The sequence below is a fragment of the Dermacentor silvarum genome, chromosome 8 (genome assembly GCF_013339745.2).
Source record: "Dermacentor silvarum isolate Dsil-2018 chromosome 8, BIME_Dsil_1.4, whole genome shotgun sequence".
NCBI classification, from domain to species: Eukaryota; Metazoa; Arthropoda; class Arachnida; order Ixodida; family Ixodidae; genus Dermacentor; species Dermacentor silvarum.
Window position 1 is genome coordinate 148,377,993 of NC_051161.1, and position 22,072 is coordinate 148,400,064.

Sequence of the window (22,072 nt, forward strand, 5' to 3'; positions counted from 1 at the left end):
ATGCTGCTGTTGTGTTGCCGAATAGCTCATACAAAGGAAATCAAATAAATACGCGTCGCATTGTGGCATCGAACCTCGTTCTCAAAGCACAACTGCACGATGCTCTTATTATAGGCAAACTACTGCACGCTTACTCTCTCGTGCCAATGCCGAGTAGCTTTTAGAGGCGAAGCACCTTAGGGCCGAGCCGTGTCCCTCCCTCGTCATTCGTTGTCCGTAGCTCTGGTTTGCATGGAGACCGCTAGGGTCGCTGCGGTGTACAAGGGTATATAAGCGCTTGATATACTGTACACACCACACACACACACACAACACACACACACACACACCACACACACACACACACACCACACACACACACACCACACAACACACACACACACACACACACACACACCACACACCACACACACACACACACACCACACACACACACACACACACACACACACACACAACACACACACACCACACCACACAACACACACACACACACACACACACCACACAACACACACACACGACCACAACACACACACACCACACACACACAACACAACACACACACACACACACACACCCACACACACACACATATATATATATATATATATATATTGTGAAGACAAAAGATGTGCACTAGGCTTGAGCGCTCGGACCGCGAGCGAGGAAGACCAGCGTTCTGGCGGAAGGCCGATTGTCTGTGCTTCTCTTCATTACAATATATATACGAGTAGATGTACGCGAGCTCCGGAAGCCGGCTTCTTGGAGAACTGCTTTCCGGCGTTTTGCCACCGCTTCCCGCGCTCTCGCCGCCTCTGGGTCCGCTTGCCGGCGTCGCCGTGCTGCTGCACTGATCACAAGGCAGTCTTAATGAAGGAAAACGAAGTCCGCACCTCAATACCATATACGACCAATAAAACATTCTATATACTGTACACATCTGTTTGCATGTTCGATCACTCATTTGCATGTTCCAGTGGGCAATGTACGGGGCATTCACGGTTACCCGAATGATCCCCCGGTGCTTCGCCCACTCATCATCATTCACTTCGTGGATATGCGGTGATCTTTTTGATACAAATGGTGTGTGCGTGGCCGTCACGTTTCGTTGCGTAAGCGCCAGTTTTCATTGGGCTACAGACGCAGAAATGAGACGAGCGAATAATATGATGAACCAGCACCAAAAAGAAACAGGAAGAATAGAAACAAGACAGTGTGCCTACTCCCAAATGAAGTTTATTGTAAATACAACACACAACGAGTATATAATAATGATGGTTTAGTGGCATTCCAAAATGTTCATCTAGACGGCGTAATCTAATCAGGTATGCTTATCAGTCCAGTATTTTGCCTAATTTCCTTAATCTTTTCTCTGGGCTGTAAAGCCTCAATATCTTGTACAGCCACCTATGCTTGTAACCGGTCCGGTCCTTTTCAATCTCCTGCCTACCTTTTTTTCACCAATACTCTAAACATATCTTCCTTATTTCGACTGCTCACCGGTTAGCGCTGCGGATGTTTGCTGCAGCAGACACTTGCCTCATCTTGCTGCGAATATTTCCACCGGTACGTTTGTGTCCTTAAGCAACCAGCTCGAGCCTCAATAACAGGGTACTACCCTTCGTGTTACGGTGCAGATTTTCCCTCCTAATTTATGTCTTCCCATACTTGCAAATATGCATGGCATTTTTTGTTTTAATTCTTTGCATCCAGTTCACTGTCTCCGTTTCTCCCACCTTTTTGATGACTCCTGGTTGTCTCATTACACTTTCAATTACCCAGTACTTGGTTAGCAACTCTCTTCGCTCTTCCTCCATTCTGTGCCCTCGCTTTTGAGGTGCAAACATTTGTGCACTTTACCTACGCATTTATTTCCATATTCGTTCCCGAGTATTTCTTCAAAGCTAATTTTGCCCTGCCCTGCGTCATTTGTAGTTTCACCTTGGGCTCCCAAAGTCTACCGACCTACCGACCTTCGGTTAACTTCCAAACCCGAAAGGGTGTTTGATTTCAAGCCCAGAATTACAGCATGCAAAACCTATCATATGCGCCACTTGGCGGACAAAACATTGTAGGGCGAGTAATAGTTAACATCAACTCTGTCTTTCGCGTCTTCCTTCTCTCTGCCATGCACGCCTTCTCACCATCCTTCCCTCGTCAAACATAAAACGTCGCCTTTATCTTCGTGACGTCACCACGTCAACGTTTCAAACTGTGGATTTGCATGGATTGTTTGCATTTCGGCATAGCCCGTGAACGGTTCTGTGCAGAGACATGAGCATTGCGTGAAAACAAAGTTGCAATTCTGCTGTGCATAAACATGAAAATTTTATGACATTGTACGTTGCATGAAATGATAATAAAGACCCTTTCATGCATTGGATATATTTTTACAAGCAATTTCACAGACCACTTTAGGAGAGTTTTACTTCACCAAGATTCTAACTAGCGCAGTTTTCTTGCTGTCGAGAAAGTCGGGGTTTAAGGGCTGCTTACGTTCTCTGTGACGCTATAGTAGGCGTCAATTGTCTGCAGCGTGGTTCAGTTGGATGAACGCCGCGTGAGACTGGCACGCGATAAAAACACACTAGCGCGCTGGTTCTGAGCGGCGGCGTAACCATCTCACTGGTTTGTTGGAATAAATTTGGGCCAAGATCGCCATCCCGTTTTCGGGCCGCCTCCACAGCGTCATAACGTGGGCACTGACAGAGCGTGCACGTCGACAAATGTGAGGAAGTGTAGGGAGTATTCGAGTCATTGGAAAATATGAGCAATATTCATTTGTAAAGCTATCCATACGTTTTCAGCAAATCTTCAGTTAAATACCGTTGTTTATGAATTTAGAAACCTTGAACAATGGAATGCTTATCGCTGCAGCACAAATTATGTAAAAAAAAAATACATGGTTCGGTTTACGTTCCCTACGTTGCTCATGAACTTAAACAAACGAACGGTATCGATATGGCTCTTATTTCCTGGAAAAACCCTGCCGAACCTATTTCTCAAAACCAGTAGACTCGTCTCAGTCTCCCCATCGTTACACCGGTTGCATTGATTAAATTGTGGCGTTTAGACTTCTACTGTCCTTCTTTCTTTTTTTTTTCTACTGCGTTTAAAGCCTGTGTACTTAAAGCGGACCGCTGAGCTACTTGAAAAATCGACATTTCATGCATTTCCGGCGCTTTCGGGAAGTAGGAAAAATTAGGAGAAGATGAAAGACGACATGACTCGTCAGTTGAAGACCAGCGTCCTACCTGTCCTTGCCCCTTTCCTCTGCTAATTTTTCCTATTTCCTTAAAGCGCTGGAAATTCATGAAATGTCCAGCTCGTGTGTTTACAGTTTAATGTTCTCTTTTGAACCTAACAGTGCTTATTGCGTTTTTTTCACGTAATGATGTCGTGTCCATAATAGCAATTGTTTAAATAACCGCTCAAAACAATTTGTACCGAAAGTTATTTTCCTGCCGCAGCTGACAAAGCAGGCGTCAGCCACCGCGTCAAGCTACTCACTGTAGCTGCTTTTATGTGGCTGCTCCACTCTTTTCAATGTAAATGAAAATAAAGACTGATTAATTGATTGAAACGAGCCCTTGTGCCTAGGGTGATTGATTATGTGACACTGGGTATGTGACAATTCTTGAATGAACCTCTTTGGTATATGCCACATGGGATGTAACGGGATGCCAACGAAAAAAGTTGTCGCAGTTTCACCCGAAAGGCGAAGCATCAATTGCGATAGCAAATTTGTAGAGAGCTATACGGAGTAAGGATAGTAGTTTTATCAGCTGTACAAACTATGACATGCAGCAGCACCTGCAACACACAAAACTGTTGTCGACGCCGTCGGCGTTTTGCCCGCGTTCACACAAAACGCGCGCGGTGTTTGCGACTGTTGCCGGAGCCTCTGGGGGCGGCTCGGAGGTTTTCGACGAGATCAGAACGGGACACTCGTCGTGCAGCGTCGGAAGTCTTTACCACCTTCTCGCCTCACAAAGTTTTATTGCGATAGCAATTATATGGACACTCAAAAGCAGATTTCTGCCGTCGTCGTCGCCGTCGTCGTCGCCGTCGCCGTCGCCGTGAGGTTCCGTATGACGTCAATGGAGATGAAATCGTCGCCGCGGTAAGTGGTTCTTGAGGGAAAGGGAAAGGTTGGCGCGCGAACGCTGTATGTGCGAGTGAAAGGGCGCGAGGGGCGCGCGCTTTAATGGGGACTGAACGCACAGTGGAGAACAAACGCGCGTTCTGCGCCGTGCTCCCTTAAGGGCTGCAGAAGTAGGCGTCTCTTTCCTCCTTTACAATCACCATATATGTAGAGAAAACGCGCCTTCTTCCGACGCGCGAGAGGCCGTGGGGGAGGGGGGGAGGGGGAGGGAAGAGAGGCGACGTTTAGCTGCGGCACCAAGTGCCTATTTATATCACAGGCTCCGGCAACAGTCACCAACGCCGCACGCATTTTGAGCGAACGCGGGCAAAACGCCGACGGCGTCGACAACAGTTCTGCGTGTTGCCGGTGCTGCTGCATGTCCAAGTTTATACAGCTGATAAAGCTAATATCATTACTCCGTATAGCTCTCTACCAATTTGCTATCGCAATTGATGCTTCGCCTTTCAGGTGAAACTGCGACAACTTTTTCGGAACTAGATGAGGACATGTGTATGATGCAGCAAACATCCTAATGGAATGCGAAGGGATCCACCCTGTGAGAGCCGTAGGTAACGTACAGCTTCCAGAAGCGCTTGGGTTTACATAAAGTGGACGGAAGAAACAATCGATCAGCATTCAAGATAACCAAGATACGCTTAGAGTATTGGTAGAAAAAAAAACAGGGAAGAGATTGATACGCACTGATCTCTTACTATCATAGGTAGTGGTACAAGGTAGATATCGACGAAACTTTTTTTGATGAGTTGTATACAAAAATGCTACATAAAAACATGTGTATAGCATACCTAATTATATCAAGCAGGCTAGGTCCGTAGGACCGCCCCGTTTCAAAGGGGAGGGCATTAACTCATCATCATCATCATCATCATCATCATCATCATGATCATCAGCCGCCTGTGGAGGCGGAGTTGGAGAAAAAAATCACCAACCCTTCCCCTGTCAAAAAATGTCACAGTTTCGCCCTAAGGGCGAAGCAATGAATGCGATAGCAACACAGCAATGTCATACGAAGTAAGGTGAGCGGCTTTGGTAGCAACAACACGCAGAACTGTTGTCGACGCCATCGGCGTTTTGCCCGCGTTAGCTCAAAATGCGTGCGGCGTTGGTGACTGTTGCTGGAGCCTCTCATATAAATAGGCACTTGGTGCCGCAGCTAAACGTCGCGTCCCTTCCTTCCCCCTCCCCCACGGCCTCTCGCGCGTCTGAAGAAGGCGCGTTTGCTCTACATATATGGTGATTGTAAAGGAGAAACGAGACGCCTAATTCTGCAGCCCTTAAGCGAGCACGGCGCAGAACGCGCGTTTGTTCTCCGCCGTGCGTTCACTCCCCGTGAAAGACGCGCCCCTCGCGCCCTTTCACTCGCACATACAGCGTTCGGCGCGCGGCGACGATTTCATCTCCAAATGACGTCATACGGAACCTCACGGCGACGGCGACGGCGACGGCGACAGCGACGGCGACGGCGACGGCGACGGCGACGCCGACGGCAGAAATCTGCTTTTGAGTGTCCATATAATTGCTATCGCAATAAAAAATGCGGGTAAGCGAAGCTTGTGGCAAGACGGCGCTGTCGCAAGCGTTCCGCTTCCTTTGCCCTAAACTCAGGGTCGGCGGCTCTTCGCTGACGTTTGGCCTGAAAACCGTGCTCCCGCAACCCGGGGTCCGCGGCTCTTCGCTAAAGTTTCGCCTGGCTTCGGAAGCTCTTACGCTAGAGTCGGCACGTCAACGACGAGCCCTTTCCCGAGCGAGTTCGCGGTGCCGTTGCTCAAACGCAGCCTGCTCCTCGGCGGAACGCACCACGAAAAGGCTTCCCATCTGCTTGCCGAAACAGATATGAGGTGAGGGAAGCCCGGCGCAAAGCGCCAACCCCGTTCCTTCTCTGTCCCTCTCTGCGACACAGCAAACGACCCTGGTTGGTCGAGCGCGTCACGTGATCCGGCGCCGGCGCAGCTTTCCCCGCACCTGCTCTACTCTGGGAGCGGAGCTAAAATGTGCAGCCCCGGTATGAGCTACACGTGACTTCTTTCTTTGTTTCTTTCTTTCTTGTCGCTGGATCAAAACCACATGTTTTTGAGGCAACAACAACAACAACAACACATATCCCTGGCTCACACCTGCACATGCATGTCGGTATGCACCACATTTGGTTTTATACTCGTTAATCGTGACGTAACTGACGAACATTTGATGCCTTGATGTCATGACGTATCAGTCATGTTTAGTCGTACATTCGTACCCTTCCATGCCAGTTTTGGGATATACCAAGTGAACAAGAGCGCGTTTTGACAGGTTTTCGATAGGGTTTTAGCCTGACACCACCACCACTACCACTGACGACACTGGTGAGGTCATAGAATCTTCGATTGAAGAGAAAGCTGCAGTTATCGGGAAGCCTGATAAGCAGCCAGGCATCTTTGAATTCTATCGCGTCCCTCTCTTAAAGGCAAAGCTGAAACGTCCTCCGAATTTTATTGCGATAGAAATTATATGGACACTCCAAAGCGGATTTATGCCGTCGGCGTCGCCATCGCTGTGAGGTTGAGTATGACGTCAACTGCGTTGAAATCGTCGCCGCGTGCCGTATGCTGTATGTGCGAGTGAAAGGGCGCGAGGGTCGCGCGCTTTCACGGGGAGCGAAAGCAAGTCGGAGAGCAAACGCGCGTTCTGCGCCGTGCTCCCTGAAGGGCTGCAGAATTAGGGTCTCTTTCCTCCTTTACAATCACCATATATATATATATATATATATATATATATATACATATAGATAGAGAGAGAGAGAGAGAGAGCGAACTCGATTTCTTCCGTCGCGCGAGAGGCCGTGGGGGGACGGGAGTGAGGGAAGGGAGGCGAGGTTTAGCTGAGGCACCAAATGCGTAATTATATACAAAGTTGTCGCAGTTTCACCTGAAAGGCGAAGCATAAATTGCGATAGCAAATTTCTAGAGAGCTATACGGAGTAATGATAGTAGCTTTATCAGCTGTATAAACTTGGACATGCAGCAGCACCGGCAACACGAAGAACAGTTGTCGACGCCGTCGGCGTTTTGCCCGTGTTCGCACAAAATGCGTGCGGCGTTGCTGACTGTTGCCAGAGCCTCTGATATAAATAGGCACTTAGTGCCGCAACTAAACGTCGCCTCCCTTCCCTCCCCCTCCCCCCAACGGCCTTTCGCGCGTCGGAAGAAGGCGCGTTTGCTCTACATATATGGTGATTGTAAAAGAGGAAAGAGACGCCTACTTTTGCGCGAGAAGCCATGGGGGAGGGGGAGGGAAGGGAGGCGACGTTTAGCTGCGGCACCAAGTGCCTATTTATATCACAGGCTCCGGCAACAGTCACCAACGGCGCACGCATTTTGAGCGAACGCGGGCAAAACGCGGATGGCGTCGACAACAGTTCTGCGTGTTGCCGATGCTGCTGCATGTCCAATTTTATACAGCTGATAAAGCTAATATCATTACTCCATATAGCTCTCTACAAGTTTGCTATCGCAATTGATGCTTCGCCTTTCAGGTGAAACTGCGACCACTTTTTTTTTAATTCGAAAGCTTGCCCTTCTGCAGCCCTTAAGGGAGCACGGCGCAGAACGCGCGTTAGTTCTCCGCCGAGGGTTCACTCCCCCTGAAAGCGCGCGTCCTTCGCGCCCTTTCACTCGCACATACAGCGTTCGGCGGCGCGCTGAGCCGTGCTCCCTCAAGGGCTGCAGAAGATAGCGCCAACCTTTCCCTTTCCCTCAAGAACCACTTACCACCGCGCGGCGACGATTTCATCTCCAGTGACGTCATACGGAACCTCACGGCGACGGCGACGCCGACGGCAGAAATCTGCTTTGGAGTGTCCATATAATTGCTATCGCAATAAAACATTGCGAGACGAGAGGGTGCGACTGTTTTCACAACAAATCCGTGCAGGGGCGGGGCCTCGCCTCGATGACGTACAACCATTTTCTTTTTATTTTACGACGATGACGCTCGAACGCAATCATGTGGTTCGCATTCATGCTTGCTCCGTAAGCGTGGCTGTATGGCCTAGTGGTTATCACGCTCGCTTACGGACCGCGGGTTCGTGGGTTTGAATCTCGCCTCGGCAAGAAGATTCTTTTCTTTCTTGTATCACCATTTTCTTCTTTTTTCCCTCTCTGTTTGGCGGCGCGGTCGGTTGTGCCCCTGTGCCGCGGTGGAAGCCGCGGTGCCAGGCGCCGACGCGAAGCGTTGGTCATTGGGCACCCCAAATAAAAAGTTGTCGCAGTTTCACCTGAAAGGTGAAGCATCAATTGCGATAGCAAATTTGTAGAGAGATATACGGAGTAATGATATTAGCTTTATCAGCTGTATAAACTTGGACATGCAGCAGCACCGGCAACGCGCCGAACTGTTGTCGACGCCGTCGGCATTTTGCCCGCGTTCGCTCAAAATGCGTGCGGCGTTGGTGACTGTTGCCGGAGCCTCTGATATAAATAGGCACTTGGTGCCGCAGCTAAACGTCGCCTCCCTTCCCTCCCCCCCTCCCCCACGGCCTGTCGCGCGTCGGAAGAAGGCACGTTTGCTCTACATATATGGTGATTGTAGAGGAGGAAAGAGACGCCTACTTCTGCAGCCCTTAAGGGAGCACAGCGCAGAACGCGCGTTTGTTCTCCGCCGTGCTTTCACTCCCCGTGAAAGCGCGCGTCCCTTGCGCCCTTTCACTCGCACATACAGCGTTCGGCGCGCGGCGACGATTTCATCTCCATTGACGTCATACGGAACCTCATGGCGACGGCGACGCCGACGGCAGAAATCTGCTTTTGAGTGTCCATATAATTGCTATCGCAATAAAAGTATTCAGGGACCATGGCACAAATGTGACTGCTTTTAAGGGCTCGATGGCATTCTTAAATAAACGTATCACTGGTTTGATGATCCAAATATAATCTCACTATCAGGGAGGGAGCAGTCTACTTCACTGGAGCAGCTTTTATTGCGATAGCAATTATATGGACACTCAAAAGCAGATTTCTGCCGTCGGCGTCGCCGTCGCCATGAGGTTCCGTATGACGTCAATGGAGATGAAATCGTCGCCGCGCGCCGAACGCTGTATGTGCGAGTGAAAGGGCGCAAGGGACGCGCGCTTTCACGGGGAGTGAAAGCACGGCGGAGAACAAACGCGCGTTCTGCGCTGTGCTCCCTTAAGGGCTGCAGAAGTAGGCGTCTCTTTCCTCCTCTACAATCACCATATATGTAGAGCAAACGTGCCTTCTTCCGACGCGCGACAGGCCGTGGGGGAGGGGGGGAGGGAAGGGAGGCGACGTTTAGCTGCGGCACCAAGTGCCTATTTATATCAGAGGCTCCGGCAACAGTCACCAACGCCGCACGCATTTTGACTGAACGCGGGCAAAACGCCGACGGCGTCGACAACAGTTCTGCGTGTTGCCGGTGCTGCTACATGTCCAAGTTTATACAGCTGATAAAGCTGCTATCATAACTCCGTATAGCTCTCTTCAATTTTGCTATCGCAATTGATGCTTCGCCTTTCAGGTGAAACTGCGACAACTTTTATTTAAAAAATGTCACAGTTTCGCCCTAAGGGCGAAGCAATGAATGCGATAGCAACACAGCAATGTCATACGAAGTAAGGTGAGCGGCTTTGGTAGCAACAACACGCAGAACTGTTGTCGACGCCATCGGCGTTTTGCCCGCGTTCGCTCAAAATGCGTGCGGCGTTGGTGACTGTTGCCGGAGCCTCTGATATAAATAGGCACTGCGTGCCGCAGCTAAACGTCGCCTCCCTTCCCTCCCCCTCCCCCACGGCCTCTCGCTGGTTGGAAGAAGGCGCGTTTGCTCTACATACATGGTGATTGTGAAGGAGAACAGAGACGCCTACTTCTGCAGCCCTTAAGCGAGCACGGCGCAGAACGCGCGTTTGTTCTCCGCCGTGCGTTCACTCCCCGTGAAAGACGCGCCCCTCGCGCCCTTTCACTCGCACATACAGCGTTCGGCGCGCGGCGACGATTTCTTCTCCAAATGACGTCATACGGAACCTCACGGCGACGGCGACGGCGACGGCGACGCCGACGGCAGAATTCTGCTTTTGAGTGTGCATATAATTGCTATCGCAATAAAAAGCTGTTAAGCGACTATGGTTGTGCCTAGTCACCAACAGCCCAGCATGTTCGTCGTTTCAACGCCGCCAAACGGAGAGGAAGAAAAAAAAAAGAAAGTGATCATACGTCATCGATGCGAGGCCCCGCCCCTGCACGGATTTGTTGTGAAAACGGTCACACCCGAGGAGAGAAGGTGGTTACGACTTCCGACACTGTTCGACGAGCATCCCGTTCTGATCTCGTCTAAAACCTCCGAGCCGCCCCCAGAGGCACCGGCAACATTCACCAACGCCGCGCGCGTTCGGTGCGAACGCGGGCAAAACGCCGCCGGCGTCCACAACAGTTCAGCGCGTTGCTGGTGCTGCTGCATTTTCAAGTTTACACAGCGGATAAAACTACTATCCTTACTCCGTATAGCTCTCTACTAATTTGCTATAGCAATTGATGCTTCGCCTTTCGGGTGAAACTGCGACAAATTTTTTAAAGTGGGCGGAGCCGGATCTGACTGGAAGAGTGCGGGAAGCTGTTCATAAGAGTGGCGCTGCGGTGTCGTGGACAGCTGATTTTAACGCGGTAGCGTTAAGGGCCCCGTGTCGCAGAAAACCCGGCGTCTGCGTCGGTGTCGGCGTTAAGCATCGGCGTTTGGCAGAAATAATAATGAGGAACCACATCATCCCAAACCACCCCGACCGGGTGGGCACCACGTGGCGCAAGGCATTAGTGAACAAAAACTGAATTTATCGAAGTAAAATCTGCCAGAAAAAACTTAAAGTACGACTTAACCACAGCGTACAAACGTGATATCGTCGTATTGTAATTTGAATATACGAGAAAAAATCCTGATAAGCAGCCAGGGATCTTTGAATGCTATCGCGTTCCACTATTAAAGGTGAATATTAAGCGTCCTCCAATTCTGATGGTGTTTCACTGTACTTGGGTTGTCTGTTGTTTACACTTAGTATTCGCGCAAATTTTCACATCCATTCACAGCATAAATCTGTATGTTTGCCGTATAACACCTGTAGTATAGTGGGGAAGCCATCGGAGAACGCCTATAAGATCGTTGTTTAGGAAAGGGCCCCAACGATTGGTCGACGTGGTGGAAAGAAAGAAAGAAAGGAAGAAAGAAAGAAGGAAAGAAAGAAAGAAACAGGCTACTTTATGTGCAGATGTACATATATATGTGCAGAGGTACATAAATTGGTGCAGGGGAAATGTCAAACAGCACGGTGGTCAAACTATGACAAAGCGTATACTGGGAAGTATACCCGAGAGATATGAGAAAACAGAAACAATAAACAAGATAACAAGAGGAGTTGAGAATGGTTGCAGAGGCAGTTATCCGGCATCTGCAGAATCCTCCCCACATTTGTGATTTCGATTCTTTTGGATACAAAAAGAGAGAGCTGCGCTGTCTGAGCTCTTAGAAAACTTGCCGCCGCATTCGAATGATGCATATTTATGACTCTAGATAAGTGCATTTTGCTCCTTCTGTATGAGGAATTTCCTTTTCTACGTGCTTCGAAGGGAAAAAAAAGAAAAAAAATAGAACACAGACTCCTTTACCCGTGCTTATTAGATATATCACTTTTCGTACATATCATGGTAATAGCGCTTTGACAAGATCTGGAATTTTATTTCCAGGAAAGGCAAAGAAGTCAGCCCGATCTCCTGCTCTCTAGCGCGCTTATGTGTACAGGAGAAGAGAGACTCCGAACGTCTATACGAGTACGCTAGTTCTCGAGATTATAGCCATCCTACACGTAAAGTCTTTGACACGTATGTAAACATTAGTTGCCCTGGTTATGTCAACAGTTTGGTGTCTGTATCTCGAAAACATTTCGATAACATGCGTCGAAAGATTTCGTCCCCTAAATACAAAAAAGAAGAGATTTTAAGGATTACGAGGGAAATACCTCACATGCAGAGTCTTCTTGCCAGACTACGCGGCGCGAAAGTCGTAATGGTCATCCACTGCGGAGACCTGCAGTTACTCTAGTGGAGGCGAAACCTAAAACACCTGCACTGAAGGATTTCTATTTCCGAATCATCTTGCCGAACTTTCTTAAAAGTAAGTTTCAAAAATTTTCGGGCTGAATTTAGCCTAGTGAACTTAATACTAATGTATTTCTTAATAAGGAAGCTCCATTTAGCCAACAGCACGTTATTGCTAATGCACTCAATGATTACTTCAAGTCCGTATTCACTCTACATAACTACAAAATTTCTCCTTGCAATTATTATCACTACTAGTTTGTCTCTATCGATGACGTCTCCGTGTCTCGAGACGGTGCTTTTCATTTCGTGTTAAAGGTAGATCTGCAAAAATTATCTAGTTCAGACAACGTTATATAACATCTTGCTCAGTCGTTATGCCCTCTTGACAAGGCAATAATTGCCAGATATTTTTGAAGAATCAGTGTCGACATGTACTGCACCTTTATCCGCCCCTTGTACAAGTACGCTGCAAAGCAGTATTTTTTAAATTACAGACCTATGTCGCTAACATCTCGTTCATGCAAACTAAACTACAAGCACATCATCAGTTTGCCTGAATCTAACAATATCCCCTCTAATGCCGAACATCATTTTCGGCACGGAATCAGCACTATCACTCAGCTAACTGAATTTATTCATGACATAGCTCTATCTTTTCACTTTAATATTCAGTTTGATTCCTAGACTTCTCCAAAGCTTTGGACACTGTCACCCACTCTAAGCTTTTGTATAACATCAGCTTTTTCCCTTGTATATTATTGACTTTCCAGACACACGCGTTGCTACAATTCTTGTTTGCGCTAATGATTGCTTTGCCTATAACATAATAAAATAGCTTGAATATCACCATTATCTTAACATTTGTTTTTCAAGTTTTCGCAGGTGATGCCAGAATTGGTAAATGAGAAACACTTTCAAAAGACAGTTGCAATGTGCTTTATTAGATGGTCATCTCATCACTATTTAGTTACCAGTATAATGCTTCTATAGTGCAACGCGTATTAGAATATAAGTATCTTGGCCTCCTCTTATGCACAAACTTGTCCGGGTGTAACCACATGAAATTTACGCGCAATAATGTCCTGAAGAAGGATATCTAAGTAGTAGTAAGTGGTTCGCATGGACAGGGAAAGGTTGGCGCTATCTTCTGCAGCCCTTGAGAGAGCACGGCTCAGCGCCAATATCTAAGCCCCTTATACTCAAATGATCCTCCAATCGAAGCTCGTCCTCCACTAAACCGAGTTGAGCTGAGCGCCGCCCCTCGCCTCGACTGAAAAACACGCTACACTTGTCAGTGACCGCACCTGTCGAGGGGCGGCGCTGCCATCTGCTTCCCGCGAAAGCCCCTTTACTTCCCGTGGCTACGGTGCATACGTACGGTGCAAAGAAGTATAATTTAAATTACAGACCTATATCGCTAACACATCACTCACGCAAACTATTGCCGTGAAATCCCCTTTACTTCCCGTGGATATGGCGCAGCTATAGCGCCCGAACGTTCTAAAGGCTTTCATACGACGAAAACGACGCAACACACCAAGGACAAAAAAAAAAAAAAAAAAAAAAAGAGCAGGCTAAAGGAAAGGGCGGCCTTGGTGTGTTGCGTCCTTCTCGTCGTATGAAGCATGTGCCAGCTATATCAACAACAACCTTTATTAAGTTCTCAAAGTTGAAGCCACATCAACACCACATCGAGTCAAAGGGGACGCTGAGCGGACGAACCTTCTAGAATACAGGGGTAAGTCGCTCATTACGAGTAGCTCCAAAGGAAACAAACTTACATACAAGAACTCTCGTAACACCAAGTATTGAGTATGATGCCACTCCTTGGAATACGCATAAAATTACCGATATAAACAGAATAGCATCTATCCAGAAAAAAGCCGCTCGCTTCATCTACCTACGTAGTAACTTTTCACGACCTTTTCATCTAGCGCTCCTTTCTCTCACTTCTCTTTCGAAACGATGGGGTGTAGAATCCCCGCAACTTCTGCACACTCTATTCGAATCATCCCGATAAGACTTGGTAAACAGCTATTTAAACGTGTATGGCTTTTTGGGCTAGCTGGTTAGATACATCAGAGGTGGTCATAGAGCGCTCGTCCTGTTCTCTCGTTCTTGTCCGTGTCTTCTAGCGCTATGACCACCTCTGAAGCTATTTAAAACGTGCTAAATTATCAACCACCGGAGACAGTCGCGTACTAACCATACATTGGAATAAGCTTAAGGTGGCGGTCCCACTCCGGTGGCACGAGCCCCCAGTTTTCAGTACTTTTGGAGCAACCGTGGCGGCTGTTCTACTTAGGATATGAAGTTGTCGTATAAACCATAAAAGCTTCATTCTTGTAGATTCTTGTATTAGTTTTCCTAATAATGCGGCCGAAATTAAGCAATATTTAGAAGTCCGGTTTTAATTTTGCCCATTTTTGCGGGAAGGTACTAAAGCTACGAAGCTGCGGTTTAAAACTAATGAAGGTACATGAATGAAATCTTGCGTCCTAAATGGATATTCCTTGAACTCTAATTTATCCAACATTTAGCTTCCTTGAGCGTGTAGTTGCCGGGCTGTTTACAACAGAAGATTGCGATATTTGGCAATTTTCAAAAGCAAGTTACCCAAAAGTAAAAATTCTAAATTATGTTGCTACGTCTAGGAACTAGATAAATATGTCCTAACGCTACAGAGCAAGCCGCAATGCAGTAAGTGCAGTAGTTTATTCTAAAGATGGTCACAACTGAGACACAGTTCGCAAAAACCATGTATCTTATGCTTGTTCTTGAACATTTATTTCTAAATTACAATAATCAAATTCCTTATATTATATATAGTTGGAATCTACAAGGATTAGGCTTTTTATGGTATATGCCACAACTTTATATCCTAAGTAGAAGAGTCGCCACGGTTGCTCCAAAAGTACTGAAAACGGGGAGGGGGGGCTCGTGCCGCCGGAGTGGGACCGCCATTTTAAGCGAAACCCGAAGGGACAGACGCAAGTGTTCCGTTTATCCGAACTTGCGTTTTGGCGAATGTCACAAAAATAATAACCAATCGTTGTATTAGCTAAGCTTTGACTGTTTTGATGTTACTTCGGTAGACAAGCCGACGTTATTATGCTGTGTTTTCAGTACTATCGCTGCCGTGTAAGTCATTATTGCCCGTTTTACATGAACCTTCTGCTGCGTTCTCTTTCAAAATAAGACAGCTGAAGGGAAATTTGGTGCAGCACGGATGTTTCACCCACAGGAGCAATACATTTTCCATTTGTTCGTGTTGAGACGTACGCATGCGCATCTAGTCCTTCAAAAAAGTGGCCGTTCCCACTTCTGGGCAGCGTGAATTTTCTCTTCGTCTCCCATTATCCGTGTTAATGAGGACTGAAAATACGAAAGGTCGCTGCGCTTCACGTATTTCATTACGTCCATTTTGGTACATACCGCTCTCGCTTTGAGCACTCGCTTTGTGACTGCCGCCATGTCGGGACACTGAACGCGAAAGTTGCACAATGTGAACGCCCTACAGCAGCCATTGCTGCCACAGCACCGCAAATACCTGATGGAATAAATGTTGTTGACTGTTTGGAAAAACCATTTTACATGGCTGTCACGCCATTCGTGCTTTGTATTTGGTATAACGGCCCATGAAGTCCGTGGTAGTTTGGGTTTCAGCTCTGTTCAACCCGAGTGCAAAAAAAAAAAAAAGACGTAGTCTCTTTAAGCCAAGTTTGTTAACATTGTGCCTATGGGTGGCCAACGTTGGTACCTTCAATCCGCTTATCCGGCATTCTCGTTTAAGCTAGTGTCGTTTATCTAGAGTTCACTGTATCTGTCTTTTATTTTCGGGCTGATCTTTATAAACGCAGTGTTTTTCATCGGACCATGGAACCATGAAATCGTATAAGTGGCCACGTTCGGTCAATGGCCAATGAAGAATTTCGATTTACCTTTTAATATTTTGTGTACCTTGGACTTTCATATTTTCTCGCACGTTCGCTTTTTCTACGACAATATCTACTTGTTTACTTCAATTTGTTTATTTGTACTTTAAACTGCATTATTTATTCTTATATCACTTATTTACTTTGGAACTATTTATTTGTAGCAGTTAAGAACTCCTTCAAAAGCCCCTCTGAAGGGCTGCAGTATGTGAAAAAAGTGTACACTGATGAGTGATTGTGAGGAGCAGAAAGGAGAGAATGCTTATGTATTTTAAGAAAGCAGCCCTACTCAAGCAACTCGCCCTGTCCCGTGACATGCGGAAACAGCAATAATGTGTTCGTTGTCTGCCGGAGAGAAATGTAGCCAGCTGCTTACTGCAGGGTAGGCTGGTGAGCTCTCCCCTTATAAACAGACAATGATGCATTGGAGTTCTGCTTATAACGCGCCACATTTAGCGGGCAGCCACAGCCTGGCCATGACCTTTACTTATGGTATATACCAAAATAATTCTGGTGGTATTTACCTTTGGAATACAACCAGTATTTATTCTGGGCCTTCAAGGAATAGACCGTTAGTCGTTAGGGCACCTTGTGATTGTCCCCGTATCATTTTCTTGTCCCATGGTGTTCTCTGGCGCCGTTCGTCACCTTAATGAACCAACTAGCACAACAATACGTTCTGACCTGTGCTGGTCGACGACAAACATAGCAAACTGAAGAATAAATGAATTCAAGTCTGGCGGAATATGGCGAGTACGATCGATGTTCTTTTTTTTGTGCCTGCAGGTCATGCACCTGCTGAGGCGGGTGGCGGTTCTCTGCTACGATAAATACTACAGCGAGGACAAGCGGCATAAGTTCCTGGTCGACGAGGCCGACACCCTTCGCCAGTTGGAAGCGTACATGATCAAGTACGGACCTTTCTGCGCGGGGATAAGTGTCACTTACGTGGACTTCCTGCTCCAAGAGGCCCTCGAGGTCGGTGGGTGTGGACTGAGTTGACTGCACGCGGCACCACGCCAGTTACAAATTGTACTCAGCTATAAAGCTTTAGGATGCCGGTGTTGTATACTGACAGATTGACTGTAGACAAGGTGCGGCGGCTGTAAGGAGTTGATCGCCTTGTTCAAGTTTTCTTACTGTCGCGATGTTATCAAGTTGTAGTTATAGTGCCTTACAACATACGAGGATAGTAGTATTGCGGACATCGCCTGGTTAATACCACTGTACTGCTGCGCTTGCTTTCAGCATTTTAAGTTGCAGAAACGAGAACGTTGAACTTGACTGTTCGGTATAACCGTGTTATCAATTTCTAAATACTTTTCATTCACGTAACTACGGGTGATTTTATGGGCGCCGGAGACGGACTCTATAAACCACGATTGCACTTAACGTACCATATTAATTGTCGTTTCTTTTTCATTTGTTCCTTCTGCATGGCATTAGATATGATAGGTTCGATACTCCTAATTGTCGTTGAGCTTCGTTTCGCGAGGCTACGTGGTGATATCGCCGTTACTTACGTCATGATTTAGTACGTGTTACGTAGTCAGTAAAGCGCAAGAAGAGCGTTTCTGGATTTTATCATGCGAGTAAGCATGCAGAAAGCAGAGTTGGTCGCTAGCTAATGCTTCCTCTTCAACTTGTGAGGTCACTCTATCTCACTGTGCTTTTGCCTGAAGAACTTGCAATCAGGTACCTTCTCACGTCTTCTAAAAAAGATTAAATTTCTGAGGATTTGAGCTGGATTTGCTGGAGTTTCGGTGTTTGGGCTGAATGAAAAAAAATCAGCAAAATGTCGAATTGGCACACTATAGATGTAGACGCGATAGATGTAGGCGGGGTGATATGGATCAGAGGAAGAACACCGGTCTTTTAATCCGAAGGTCGTAGGCTTGAATCCTCCTCCAGTCCACTACATTTTCGGCTTCGAGTGACGCCTGACACTAACAAAAGATATCGCCGGCAGCTAGTGGGCTATACTAGTCAAGGTGCAACGAAATTAGCAAGGCCCACGTAGCCTCAAGAAAGGCACTCCTTCACCAGAACAGGAATTGGCCTCGCTGGTGCAGTACTCGGCCACTAACTCCCGAATGACCCCTGCATTTGCCTCTTGGCCCTCAGTCTACAGCTGCTGCAGAACACCCGACCAAGGCGGTCAGATCTGCGAGGCGGCAGAGGGTGCTGAGAATCTCTGGATCCGGACAGGCCACCAGTGGAAAACCGAACCTGGAAACATTCAACACGCGAACGCTCTCGAGTGAGGCTAGCTTAGCAGGGGGGTTTGACGAATTATCAGGCATTACCTGGGATGTTATTGGCCTTAGTGAGGCTAAAAGAACTGGTGAGGATTATACAGTGCTGACTAACGGCGACGTCCTCAGCTAGAGAGGTCTTCCAGATAACAGAGAGTACGGCGTAGGATTTCTAATCCACAAGGACATAGTGGGCAACGTTGATGAATTCTACAGCATTAATAAGAGGGTGGCAGTTGTCGTAATAAAGCTTAATAAGAGGTATAAAATGAAGGTAGTAGAAGCCTACGCCCCAACCTCCAGTCTCGATGATGAAGAAATAGAACAGTTTTAGGAAGATGTTCAATTAGCGATGAGAAAGGTGCAAACTTAGTATACTGTAGTCATTGGTGACTTCAATGCAAAAGTGGGGAGAAAGCAGGCTGGTCAGCAAGCAATTGGCAAATACAGCAGGGATTCTAGGAACACTACAGGGAAGATGTTGGTAGAAATCGCGAAAATGATTAGGCTCCCGAATAATAAACACCTTCCGCAGGTAGCGTAGCAACAAGAAGTGGGCCTGGAGAAGCCCTAATGGAGAAACAAGAAATAAAATAAATTTCATACTCTCTGCCGATCCCAGCATATTGCAGGATGTAGAAGTGTTAGGTAGGGTAAAGTGCAGTGTCCATAGATTAGTGAGGTCCAGGGTTTCTCTCAATTTGAAGAGAGAAACAGTAAAATTAATTAGCAAAGTAGAAACAGGCAAACCTAGATGCAGTAAGGCTAAAAGCATATCAATTCAGGCTGGTGCTCGCAAACAAATATGAAGCTTTAGAGGAGGAAGATGAAGAAAACATAGAGGCAATGAATTAAACAGTAAGTAGACTAATTTCGTAATCCGCAATTGAAGTGGGAGGTGAGGCACCAAGGCAACCAGTAGGTAAGCTCTCCCAACTAACAAATAATCTAATAAAGAAACGACAAAGCATAAAAGCGTCTAACTAGAGAGATCAGACAGAATTCACTGAACTGTCAAACTGATCAACGAGAAGAAAGTCAGGGATATTCAAAAATATAACGTGGAAAAGATTGAGGAAGCCGTAAAATATGGACACAGCAAAATAAGCGAGAAGAAAACTTGGCATAGAAGAAGATAAGATGTATACCCTGAAATATAAGCAGGGCAATATCATCAGCCAATCGGATGGCATAGTAAAAGCTGCAGAAGCATTCTGTACTGACCTGTGCAGTTCTCGCAGTATCCAAGCTACTTTCATAAGAAGCAGTATAGAGCAGGATACATAGGCTCCTTCAATAACTAGCGATGAATTTAGAAGGGCCTTGCAATTCATGACCCGTGCAAAAGCGGCTGGAGAAGATGTAGTGACATTCTATTGAATAAAAGATAGATGAGATATCATGCTTGAAAAGCTTGCGGCCCTTTATACGCAATGCCTCACGCCTTCAAGTGTACCAGAAAACTGGAAGAATGCGTACATTATGCTAATCAATAAGAAGGGAGACGTTAAAGAATTGAAAAATTATAGGCCCATTAGCTTGCTTTCAGTGCTGTATAAAATATTGACCAAGATAATTTCCAATTGAATTAGGGCAACACTTGATTTCAATCGACCAAGAGAACAACTGGCTTCAGGAAGAGGTATTCTACAATTGATCACATCCATGTCATCAATCAGGTAATAAAGAAATATGCTGAGTACAGTAAACCTCTCTATGTGGCTTCCATAGATTATGAAAATGCATTTGATTCAGTAGAGATACCAGCAGTCATAGAGGAATTGCTAATCAAGGAGTTCATGAGGCATACGTGAACATCTTAGGAAATATCTACAAAGATTTTACAGCTACATTGGTTCTCCACAAGAAAAGTAGACGTTTACCTATCAAGAAAGGGGTCTGGCGGGGAAAAACAATCTCTCCAATGCTATTCACTGCTTGCTTAAAATAAGTATTCAAGCACTAAGACTGGGAAGGCATAGGAGCTAGAATCAACGGCGAATATCTCAGCAACCTTCGGTTTACGGTTGACATTGTCCTATTGAGCAACAATGGTGACAAATTACAGCAAATGATTGTGGAACTTAACCAAGAAAGTGGGGTTTAAGATTAATATGCAGAAGACAAAGATAATCTTCAATATCCTGACAAGAGAACAAGAATTCAGGGTCGCCAGTGAGCCTGTAGAGTCGGTAAAGGAGTACGTTTATATAGGTCAATTACTCACACGTGACCCTGATCATGAGAAGCAATTTATAGAAGAATAAAATTGTGTTAGAGTGTGTACAGCAGACATTGCCAAACCCTGACTTGGAGCTCATCACTGTCGTTGAAAAGAAAAGTGTACAATAATTGCATTCTACACATACTAACATATGAGGCAGAAACTTGGTGTTTATAAAGAAGCTCGAGAACAAGTTAAGGACCACACAAAGATCGATGGAACGAAAATTATTAGGCCTAACGTGAAGAGACAGGAAGAGAGTGGTTAAGAGTGCAAGAGGAAATGCAGCTGGGCAGGTCATGTAATGCATAGGATGGATAACCGGTGGACAATTAGAGTTACAGAATGTGGACCAAGAGAAGGGAAGCGCAATCGAGGATAGCAGAAAACAGGATGGAGTGATGAAGTTAGGAAATTTGCAGGCGCAAATTAGAATCAGCTAGAGCAAGACATGGGTAATTGGAGATCGCAGGGAGAGGCCTTCATCGTGCAGTCGACATAAATATTGCCTGATTATGATGATGAGATGTCGACACGCTGTTATGTTGTTTACGGTTGTCTGAAGAAGGCGTTTCACCCTTTCACATGGAATTAAATAGTGAGAGAAAAATTGGCAGCATATGTGCTTGCTGCGCTGCAAATGACGTCGAAAGACGACTGTTTTCTTCCACCCCAGATACGTAACATCCTCTTTTCTCGCATCCTCGACAGGTCAAATTGGGGCTTGGCCTGCCTAATGCGTTTTGGACACGCGCGCGCGTTGAGGCAATAGAAAAAAAATCATAAAATCATAAAAAAGGTGCTAGGGCCTTCACATTGTAATATAAGACGACTTATAAAGCCACTATAAAACGTCTTTCAGCATTGCATTTCTTTTTAAAAGTGAAGCCGACTTTGAGGGGATCGGTGTAAGCTTGGTTTTTGTAAGCTGGCTTTCCCACGTTCGGTGTTGCAGTGAAGCCTGCTCAAAGAAAAAAATCACAGCATATCCACGGGGTGAATGATGATGAGTGGGCGAAGCTCCGGAGGGAATCATCGGATCTCCCGCTTAAGGGGACGCTAGCACAAACGCGCTAGAAACGTGCAGTACTCTCTAGTAAGGGGGAGCGGCCACAGCGTCTTACGCAGCCATTTACACATGCCGGAACGTGCACCGCGTTTGCCGACGCCATCACATGACTGCTGAGAGAGTATACCCCCCGTATTCATAAACGCTCCTCGACTTGAACTTGACTTGCCACCGCTTTGGGCAGCGCGTTCGAAACGCGTTGAAGGTAAGGTGGAGAGGCCACAGCGTCTTACACCAGCTTCTTACACGGGCCGTAACGCGCTAGCACAAACGCGTTAGAAACGCGCTAGAAACGCGGCCTTTCGTTAATGTTGGGTATTTATAGCCATCGTGGTGCGTTTGT

The 22,072-nt window shown here is 46.6% G+C and overlaps 1 protein-coding gene across 1 annotated transcript in view; it reads left to right on the top strand.

The window, feature by feature from the left end:
* LOC119462485 (glutathione S-transferase Mu 2-like) overlaps nt 1-22,072 on the top strand; it is a 52,333-nt gene that overhangs the window by 25,426 nt on the left and 4,835 nt on the right. Inside the window, exon 3 of the mRNA XM_037723831.1 lies at nt 16,968-17,159. Within this exon, the coding sequence (XP_037579759.1) occupies nt 16,968-17,159 (192 nt within the window). The remainder of the gene's footprint in view (nt 1-16,967; nt 17,160-22,072) is intronic.